Genomic DNA, 10,728 nt, shown 5'->3' on the forward strand with positions numbered 1-10,728 from the left:
ATTTAAAATACTTTTTTTTGGCATTTTTATTTCAATTTCCACAAACTAATACATAATTGGGAACGTGGTTTACACGAAAACACAGTTAGGAACATGATTTTCCACAAACTAATACATAGTTTGAACCGTCGTGGACACAAATATAAAATTTTGCAAAGAAACTAAACCTAACTAGGCCGTGCATCGAAGGTTTCCTGTGTTCGCTGCTAAGAAAGAACACTCGAGGGCACACTCAGTCACCTAAACTGGAAAATCCAGCGGGAGGATGGTGCCCTTGTTGGTTCTACCGATGAGGCGAACAGGCAGAAACCTCCGTGCACGTGTTCGCTGCGAAGAAACAACACTCAGTCGTCCTCCTCGTCGGTGCTGTCGTCATGGTAGTCCCGGCGGCAGCGCATCTCGTCGAAGACCTTGACGCTCATGTCCTTGTCGCCGAAGTAGGAGAACAGGAGGATGAAGCCGGCTTCGAGGCTGTGGTGCCGCGCGAACTTCTTCCAGCCGATGTTGAGGTACATCTTGCCGCGAGCGTCGTAGATCACGTCGACGATCCACCGGTAGTAGCCGCACGCAGCCTCCCGCAGATGCATCGTGCGCGGGCAGTTGTCGCCGGCGACGTAGTCGGCGAAGGAGTCCGGCAGCCTCTGGATGCCGCGCAGGTCGCCCTTGAGGACGAGGACGAACTCGAACAGCACGTCCGGCTCCACGTCCATCTCCGATGATAAAGCCGACGGCGTGGGAGGGGACGACGAGCGTTCACCTCTGCCGCGGCCACGACCACGACCACGACCACGGCCGCGAGGTCGGCCTCCGCCTCTACCAGACATAGCGTCGAGTCTTGTTGAGATGGTGGCGGCTAGGGTTTGGGAGAGAGGCGCTAGGGTTTGTGTGTGAGAGGGACGATGAGAGGCGGCCCTTTTATAGGCCGGAGAGAGGCGGAGGAGCGGTGGCGCTCATTAACGCCGGCACGCAGAGCTAGGCGCGACGGGAGTACGGGACGCGTCGCTGCGTCGCTGCGGGAACTGCACCGTCGCTGCAAAGCCAATAACTTCCGTCGCGAGGTAGGCGACGGTTAGGTTAAAATTTATTGTGTCGCTGACGAGTCGGCCCCGCCACTCCCCGCCTCGCTTTTCGGTGTGTCCGGCGTCCCCGGTGCGTCCCCTGTGGGACGGGGACGGGCTCGGGGCGCCGGACACCGTATCGGGGCGCGCCGGACAAAAATGGACTTTGGGGGACGCGGGCGTGCGAAGACAGGGACCACCATGAACTATGCACGCCAGAGTTGGATGGAGTAGCAGAGAAGGTCTCCGTGTACGGTCGGTTGCGCGCCGTATGCGCCGGAGTAGACGAAGTGGTTGCAAGAAGAAAATTGAGCACATGCGGTGCAAACAAAAAAATTAGACTGCAACTCTGGCGGTATGATCATTGTGGACGAAGATGACGAGGTGGTTGTCGATGGCGATTGAACTGTAGCGGTAGTAGATGTCGGGGATCGAACCCGTTTTATTCATCTACATGCAGGAGCGGCGACGCAGAACCCGTTGGCGTTGACGAAGACCTTGATTGGTGATGACGGCGACGATGCAGCGGCAGAGTTGTTGGTGTAGATGGTGGTTGGCGATGATGACCAGCGACGATGATGCGGCCCTTTGTTGATGGCAAGGCGCATAGTTGGGACGGGTGTCCCGGTTGGTGTTGGCGAAGATGATCCGACATGGTGGCGCCGTGCGGTCGGAGAAGTCGGCGATGGCGCATGAAGGCGTCCCTTGGGGCGCTGCGTGGAGCCTCCTTGGCACGGTCATTGCCGGGGATTTTCTGGAGATGAGTCAACACCGAGGTTGGAGTAGAGGCGCGTGACGACAACATCGCGAGCAGACTATTTGGTGGCTAACGAAAAAGAGAGAAAGAAATAGATCTGAAACAAAATTTGCTAAACTACGAAACTAATCTAAAGAAAAACTTAGCAACGAGATCGGATGCCCCCGACGGAGATCATGGAGATCGATCTCCCCGGGGGCGGCGGAATCGGTGGGTGGCTAAACCCTAGGTCGCAGAAAGAACCGCTCTGATACCATGAAGGCAATAATAGTTGTATTGATTCTAGATTGATATTGCGTGATTACATTGAGAGCCTCTTAGACTGATTATATAGTAGTACAAGACTTGGGGACTAAGAAGCCTACTAGAGATAGAATCCTAAACTACCAAATATAGCAAACCGTGTCCTACTCTAATACCTAATTGTGGTATACTCTAACACTGGAGATGCTCTTATTCTTTAGTCTAAAGGGCTGTGTAATTTGTGAGTGCATTGCTGGTGTCCATGTGCGTACACATCTATCTTAAGTCGGGAGATTTGATCATATGCCCTTTTTTATTTTGGCCCTTTATCATAAGTCCCTATTTTCTTTGGCTTCCTAAGTTTTAAACCGGATCATATGGATTTCTGTTATTTTGGATACATATGATTATTCTTTCATATGAAAAGATTTCATTGTTCCATCCCACGAAAGCACATATTTGACGCAAAATGTGTCCCATTATCTATGACACCTGTGCCATGTGTGTGAGTGGGTACATATGGCGGAGGCTCCCCATTTTGAAAAAAGGGTATGTAAATATGGTGGTGTGAGTATGTGCATCTAGACCGTGGTCTGTGTTAAAGCAGAAATTAAACTTATTGTCACTCACACGCTAGCTTAAGATTTTTGTTTACAGACCTGCCCACGTATAGTATATATACCTTCACTCTACGAACGTATGCATGCACAATCTATCTCTATGGGCATCTCTGATAGGCTAACCTCGAAAATTGAGCCGATGGGTATTGAGATTGAAAAACATGTGACCCGCTATCGACGAAAACGTCACCTTCCCTTATTTACTTCTCTTGTATTTCCTGCCCAGAGGATTTATGCCTGGCAGGAGATTCATCTCCTCCCAACCCCACACATACTCTTGAAAAAAAAAATACACTGATATGATGGAGAGTTTTTAATCTAGGGATATCTCGAGATTATCCCCTCCAAACCTAGCGAAATAAATGGACTATTAGGAATTTTCGGGATTCGGGATAATCTTTTCCGATTCCATAAATAGCTAGAAATAAACAATGTCTAAAGAAAATATTACGAGACACCAAAACATTACATTGGGGTTTGTCTAGTGGGCTTGATACCACTAAGCTCCTAGGCTCCTAACCATTCAATCATAAGTTGGTTCTCCTAGTGACTTAAATTTGACGGGCTACCGTGCTCGCATACGCGCGGCGACCCAATTTCATGGAGCATGAGTTGTTCTAAAAAAAAAATCATAAAACATCCGCGCCTGAAATTGCTTATTCCCGCTCAAGAAGGAAATTTGCAAATTTCGCGCCAGGTCGATCTCTACAAGATGGATACAAAATCCCCTCGAGTTTTATTCATTCACGGGAATTGTGGACTTAATTGCTCGTTTCCTTCTCGCGCAACACGTATTTAGGATCTAGCCAGGGTAATTGATCTCCCAGCCGCGGTAGCAAGCTTTCTTTTTCATCGACATCTTCCAGTCTTCCAGATCGATCTATCATCTATCGCTCGTGGTGCCTCTCGTTCCAGACATTGGATGGGTCGATCCAAGAAGAGAGGCCGTAATCCGGCCGATGACCTCACCGACGACCTCGTGGTGGAGATCCTGTCGCGGCTGCCGGCCAAGTCCGTGTGCCGCTTCAAGTGCGTCTCCAAGCACTGGTGCCATGGCCTCATCGCCCACCCTGACCACCGCTCCAGGCTCCCCCAGACTCTCTCCGGCTTCTTCCGCAGCTCAGAGACACGGATCGACGACGGCACGAAGTCGTCCCCCATCATCGACAGCGACGACGACGACGACTTGTACGAATCGGATCACGACACGGAATGGACAATAGCTCCCAATTTCGTGAGCATACTAGGAAAGAAGAAAGAAAAGCACGCCGTCGTCTCTGACCCCGCGCTGTCATTCTTGACGGGCTACAGAAGCGTCATCCCCAAGAGCTGCTCCGACGGCTTGCTCCTCTGCCTCTGCTGGAAGGTGGCATCCACGACCGAATCCGACTACGTGGTGTGCAACCCGGCCACCCAGCAGTGGGTGAGCGTCCCCGGCAATGGCCACCGGTTCAGGACGGACATGCGGATGTTCCTCGCCGCCGCCGCATCGGGCCACTTCCACATCTTCGCGCTCCTGCACGACGAGGATTGGGAGTGGTACACAGAAGACGTCGACATATACTCCTCGGAAGCCGGAGCGTGGAGCCACCACGAAAGCGGCTGGGCCTGGGACACCAAGGTGTCCCACCGCGGCGTCTTCCACCACGGCATGCTGCATCTGGTCACAATCAGCTCGACGATCGTCGCCGTTAACACGGAAGGGACGACTTGGAGAACCATCCCTTTGCTGGAATCCATGGCCACCACGTACCGCTATTCGTCCAACGGCCCTTTCATCGGCGTGTCCCAGGAGCGCTTCCATTACGTGAGCCACCGGCGCAGGGATGAGCACACCCTGTCGGTGTGGATTCTCGGCGACGGCGGCGACGACGAAAACCAGTGGACCTACAGGTACAGCATCAGCACCACCCGTATTTTCGGAGCCAAGATCACTGATCTTGAGGAGTACTCTTTGGTTGGGATCCATCCGGAATGCAACACCGTCTTCTTCGGTGTGAAAAGGAACCGGAAGTACGTGTTGCTGTCGTATGACATGGACCGTGGGAAAGTTCGTACTCTCGGCAATATCAGATTCGGTGGGTGGTCGTACAGGCCGTATCTTCCGTATGTTCCCTCTTTCTCAAGAATCGTTGGCTGATCGAGGTCTTGTTGGGGTGAAAGCCTGCAACTTGTTACACCAAACATTTTCAGACGCATTTCATTCACTACTTTGAAAACTTATTTGTCTTTCGAGATTGTAAGAGCTTCATTTTCTTAGCCAGATACACTTGCTGCAGAGTCCAAGTATACACTTGATATCTATTAATATATCGGCCTTTTATCAGAAATGAAAGTACATATATGTTGTACAAACGCATAGGAAGCCAACCTCCTTTGTTTCTCTGGCTAAAACAACACAGTAGGTTTTCGGTGAGAAGTTCTATAGATGAACGATCGCTGAAATATCTCTTACAGTTTACAACACTCTTCACAGAGGCCCTAGTATTAGGCACAGTACTACTAGTTCCTAGTATCTATTTAGGCTCAAGCACTCATTTCTGTTTAATAGAAGCAAACATATCCTTGAGAGGCTGACTTGGAGCATCAGCTCGGGTGACAATCTCGACGACTTTGTAGGAAGACTCCTCCGGGCATAACAATGCCTCCACAGCCACTTCTGCAACCTGGTCTCTCGATATGGAGCCATCGTAGAGAGTATCCTGCAAATGGTTCACATACAAACATCACATTCTTTACTTGTAACTTGTAAGAACGGTCGCTTGATAACAAGGCATCCAAGTTTTTATCGAGCAAGTGAATTGCATCATAAGTACCCAAAACTTGCAATGCTAACAATATGATTTGACAAGCTACTGGAGGCTATTCTTACTATATCCACACAAGAAATAATAGAATGATTTCAGCACTAACTATGGAACTTCAGGATTACGTGACGAAGATGTACACTACTACTAATCAGAGTGAGACAGAGACCGAATGGAAGACCTGAGATGCAAATTATATTCTTCTTAAAACTGCACAAGCTTTACCTCTGGCTCTATGACTATACTCCCGGTCGGCGGTTGGTCTGTAAGCCCTCCAGGCCTTATGATGGTGTAATTTATTCCTGATCCCCTGATGTATTTCTCTGCTTGCAGCTTTGCAACGAGTACTAAGCCGAACAGATTAAGCACAATGTAGGCTGGATTCAGAAGCTGACCCATCGCGGCACCATTTACTAAAATGGAGCTGACGAGTATGAATCTTGTAACTCCAGCCTTTCGGCATGCTTCCACGAGACTCACAGTCCCTAAGTTGTCCACCTGCAATTGCACAAATTTTCACCTAGCTATCACTTGCAGTAGCACAACTGAACACTGACATGGACCAGCAATTCAGGTAACGAACTGAAACTCCCAATTGGATTAGTTCGCAGACAAACCTTCCAGGGAGCAAAAGGATCGAACGAGCGCCTGAACCCCGTCGCGCAGATGACGGCGTCGACGCCGCGCACGGCCTCAACCAGCTTGTCGGCGCCCTCCGTCACGTCGGCCCTCACCTGCAGTTCAGCCGACACGCATCTCACAACACAGCTACTGACAGAATAACAGTAGTAGCAAACTAACTACTGAAGTGGAAATGAACTAACGAGCTGTAGGTTGGGGTCCTGGGGGAGGCTGCCGCGGGCCCTGCCCACGTCCGTCGTGCCGGCGACGACGCCGAAGCCCCTCTCCAGCAGCTTCTCGACGACCCGCTTGCCGGTCTTCCCCGTCGAGCCGGCAACGAACACGGTGGTCGTCTTCTTGGCGTCCGGAGCGCTCGCCGACGCGCCGTCCATCGTGGTGGCGGCCGGGCAGGTGAGGTGGAGCTTTCTGGTGGCGGGGGAGAGGCAGGCGAGCACGGGAGGCAGGAGGGGACGGGCGGTGGTGGCGTGGAAGACACCGGCCATTGGTTTTGTGTGGCCTCTGGTCTGTTACTTTGAGATGTCTCTAGTACACTAGTACCGTCTTGCTTGTACTTTGTTGTATTGGGCATGCGTTGTAAATTCTTTTTTGCATGTAGTCATGCTTTATTATTTCAAAAAATATTATAATACTACGTTTGGGGTATATTTGTTTTTGAAAAAAGCGATATGCGGGCTTGCTTCAACCATGGTAGAGATTACATGTCGCACATAGAATACCTTGTATTGTTATGTGAAACATAGTCTTTGCTACCAGAAAAACTTTATACTATCGTACTAATTGCGCTTGGCTATTTTCTTTTATTAAAACTAGTAAGACTGCTCGCGCGTTGCTACGGTTTAATTTTTACAAAAATATTTTATAGACCAGGGCAACTTCTCAACCAAAAAGATGCCGATGTAGGAAATTATTTATATAACTCATTTTAAGTATTCTTGGTACGGATTGTAATGCAGCGAACTAATAATCAAATATAAGGCAGATTGTACCATCTCTAATTTTTTCTATCAAGATACTCTATTCACGAAGCCCACAAACTAAGGTTCATGATAAAAGATGGCAAAAGTGCAAAGAAGCTTAAGAACGCAAACACTGTTGAAATCACGTAACCAGCACAGTGATTTGTCGCACGCTTTTTCCTGTCACTCATGATGAAGTCAGAAATGCCACCCAAGGCCGGTCCATAGATTTCAGGGGGCCCTAAGTCGAAACGACATCAAGACTCCAGGTTCATAATGGCAAAACTTTCCTAGGAAAGGGGGCCATGGCCCCCTGGTCTAGAAAATTCCTTAAAGATATCTATTTGTACTAAATATTTAAATATCACTTAATAAAGTTTAAGCATGGTTAGTGCTCTAGAAAATTCCTTAAAGATCAAGATGTTGACCAAGATAGATCTCTGCCCATGTTAAAAAATTAAATTAAATAAATATGATGAGGACCCAAAGAATTTATTTGTCTCCAAAATCTCTGATCTTTGTGAGAACCCAAAGAATGAGGAAGATACTGGTCATACGGATCTGGCATGTCAAAGTGCGGAAAAAACACGTGGACATAAGAAAATATTTGTTGATAATTAAAAGGTTAGACTTAGCTAGAAAACTAAAAACAATAAAAAATAGTATGTAGTTATGAGAGCTTTTATTTGGAATGGCGAAGGTTTTAGAGATGGGCTGAACATTTATTCATCCAAGAGTCGTTCGTGACCATAAATTAGATATTCTGGCTTTGTTAGAAATAAACCAATCTAACTTCTCAACTCTGTTTTTAAGAAACTTAGCAACACGACATTATTTCTTTTGGTTTTTTCTAACACCTCATGGGAGGTTTTATGGAGTCACTCAATGTCAAAAAGAATCGGGAGACTTTTGTGTTGTGTCGTCTAAGATCCAAAGTTGGATTTGAATGAAACTTCATAACAGTTTATGGGGAGCTGAAGAGGCTAACAAACACCCTTTTTCTAACTGAGCTAGTTCAATTTTTCAATAATCATGATCTTCCTATGATGGTAGGGTAATTTTAATATTATTTGGGAACCACATGAGACAAGACAAACAATGATAATTACAATGCATGTGCCCCTTTGTTTTTAATGCCATAATCGTAAGTCTAAATCTAAGAGAAATAATTCTCTCTGGAAGCCAATATATTTGGGCTAGCTGCCTAGAAACACCAACATATGAAAAATAGATCGTGTTCAAGAAAGTGTGGATTGGGAGCAAAAGTTTCCATTCATAACGGTAAGAGCATTGTCGGAAATTCTCTTATCGTGGAAACAATCCTCCTAAAATATGGAAAAAAACAAAATAAGACATATGAGATGCGTCCTAAAAGGATGGACGCGTCATGGATGTGGTATTTATAAAACGTAAAAGGAAAGACTAATTGCCTCTCAATACATCCAAGAGTGGTATGTTGAGAGATACAAATGATCGGTTGACAAAACCAATACAGGAGTAGAGGGCAAAAGTTAAACACGTGCAAAAGAAAGGGGAAACGATATAAAATATTCCATCTTACTGCAAATTAGAAACATAGAATGAAGAAAATGTTTTCAGTTAGAACAATACGAGGGGTCCATAGTAGGGGACGAAAATCAGAAAGTGAATATCACATAATTCTACAGGAAGTTATTAGGGACACCGGCTTATTTCTCTTTAAGAGAAGATAGTAAAAAACCTGTGCGTTGCAACGGGATGGAAAAAATAACTTTTCTGTAAAAACGTGGGCCCAATCCAAATTTTGCTTTAAGCTACATCGAACCAAATTATAGTAGAATCAGTTTTCCTTTTCTTCTCACTCTTTAGTTTTTATTCTTCTTATTTGAGCTACTCTCAGATATATTGAATTGCTTCAACTGACATCGTGTAGTATATTATCCAAGCAGTATGATTAGCTGGATCGTCCACGCTCACAAAATTCCACACACGCGTACATAAATGATAAGACAAAAATAGTATGTGCAGCCCTAACCAAAGGGGGGGGGGGGGGGGGGGGGCATAACTATAATAAGGCATTGCGGCTAATATAGTAAATCTGTTTAATTTGGCGTATGACTCGTGCAGACACGTACTGCCAAGATAAGTCTGTTTAATTTGACGTGTGACTCATCCTAACACTTACTGCCAAGATAAATCTGGTTAATTTGATGTATGACTCATCCTGACACATACTGCAAAGATGGTAAAATGTCATGGTGTACATTGATTTGGGAATTAAGCACAGTATACACATTACTGAATATAATCCCTCCGTTCCATCAATCTTGTCTGAGATTTATCAAAATTTGGATACCTAGATATTATTTGGTATCTAAATAAATTTGAATTTAAACAAATCTTAGATAACTTTTGTGGGACGAATGGAGTATATCTACGCATAGCTGGGAACCAATGCTTACAGGCCAAGAATTTAAATCATTTGCATGTATTTTTTGAAAGTGTGTAAAATATCCATTAAATTTTACTGACATAGCAAGCAACAACAGCCATACCTCTGCCTCTACTGTGTTGTATTTTTCTTTGTTAGTAGCTGCACCACCTTGCTTGTTATCCTAAATCAATTGATGGACTTGATTCCTTCTGCGTGACCAGTAACGATGGACAAATCGATCGATTACCAGAGTGGTCGTAGTGAATAAAAAAATCGAGCTGGACCTTGAGCTGTGAAGACGGATAATGATAGAGCTCCAATTGGTGTGATGCACACTACGCGTGTACATGGCCAGGAGGCAGGAGCTGCACCGCAGCGTCAGTTACGCGCGCGGCTGGTGCGCGGTTCTTCGTGGTGTCTTCCAGGAACTCACCTTATTTCAGAGTAGAGAGTACTAGTAATTGGCAAGCACTGGTAGGCAGTCGCACAGGACCACACGGTGCCTGCCGCTGGATCGATGGCAGCTTCATGAACACAGACATGATTCGCACATGGAGGAGCCTGCTTAATTGCTGATGTGTGGCCACGTTGTTGGCTTCTACGCTATCGCGAAGCTACAACATTGGTACCGCTAGCGCACTAAGCGCATCTCCAGCGCCGCGACATAAATCGGTGTCCGCGAGCGTCCGTTTGCGTCGCGCGGCGGACGCGAGAAAGACCGTTTTTATCCGTGCGTCCGTTTGCGTCTGGAGGTGGCTCCAGCGGCCCGACGCATTTCTACGTCGGCATGAAATATGAAGTTTGAAAATAATAAGATGCAAGAGATTCAACGAAATCATAGTCCTTATTACATCCAAATTTTAAAAAGTCTACATGAAAATAAGATGGTAGTCCTTTAGGCATGGTCTTCATGGCTAGCCAATGTCCACTGATGCTCAATCAGATCCATCTGCAGCCGTTTGCAGACGTTCTCGTCAGTGATTTCTACATTCATATGCAGATAGTTCTCCCAAGATAAAGTCCCAGGGAGTGGCGCAACTAGCTCACCTTGGAAGTCCCAGTGGTTCTTATTGCGGCCATCAGGACGCTAGTTCTCAACGATCATGTTGTGCATGATCACGCAGCATGTCATCATCTCATGCATGGTCTTCAGTGACCATGTTCTTGCTGGGTGACGGATAATTGCCGACCGAACTTGGAGCACACCAAATCCGCGCTTCACATCTTTCCTA

The 10,728-nt window shown here is 46.6% G+C and overlaps 2 protein-coding genes across 2 annotated transcripts; one reads left to right on the forward strand and one right to left on the reverse strand.

Annotated features, from left to right (window-relative positions):
• The first annotated feature begins 3,539 nt into the window (after window positions 1-3,539).
• LOC127313694 (uncharacterized) lies at window positions 3,540-4,876 on the forward strand. Its single transcript, XM_051344170.2, has one exon. The coding sequence runs from the start codon at window positions 3,601-3,603 to the stop codon at window positions 4,816-4,818; it is 1,218 nt and encodes a 405-aa protein (XP_051200130.1). The 5' UTR covers window positions 3,540-3,600; the 3' UTR covers window positions 4,819-4,876.
• Window positions 4,877-4,956: 80 nt separating this feature from the next.
• Window positions 4,957-6,657, reverse strand: LOC127313696 (uncharacterized protein At2g34460, chloroplastic). Its single transcript, XM_051344171.2, has 4 exons — window positions 6,310-6,657; window positions 6,103-6,219; window positions 5,711-5,983; window positions 4,957-5,380 (listed from the first exon to the last, which is right to left on the reverse strand). The coding sequence occupies exons 1-4, from the start codon at window positions 6,607-6,609 to the stop codon at window positions 5,213-5,215; spliced, it is 858 nt and encodes a 285-aa protein (XP_051200131.1). The 5' UTR covers window positions 6,610-6,657; the 3' UTR covers window positions 4,957-5,212.
• Between the last annotated feature and the right edge of the window lie 4,071 nt (window positions 6,658-10,728).

The sequence above is a fragment of the Lolium perenne genome, chromosome 7 (genome assembly GCF_019359855.2).
Source record: "Lolium perenne isolate Kyuss_39 chromosome 7, Kyuss_2.0, whole genome shotgun sequence".
Taxonomy (NCBI): domain Eukaryota; kingdom Viridiplantae; phylum Streptophyta; class Magnoliopsida; order Poales; family Poaceae; genus Lolium; species Lolium perenne.

Coding starts and splice junctions, on each gene's coding strand:
- LOC127313694 (XM_051344170.2), top strand. CDS start 3,601: ATGGGTCGATCCAAGAAGAGAGGCCGTAATCCGGCCGATGACCTCACC.
- LOC127313696 (XM_051344171.2), bottom strand. CDS start 6,609: ATGGCCGGTGTCTTCCACGCCACCACCGCCCGTCCCCTCCTGCCTCCC. Junction 6,220..6,309: donor AGGACCCCAACCTACAGCTC/GTTAGTTCATTT, acceptor GCTGAACTGCAG/GTGAGGGCCGACGTGACGGA. Junction 5,381..5,710: donor GTATAGTCATAGAGCCAGAG/GTAAAGCTTGTG, acceptor AACCATTTGCAG/GATACTCTCTACGATGGCTC.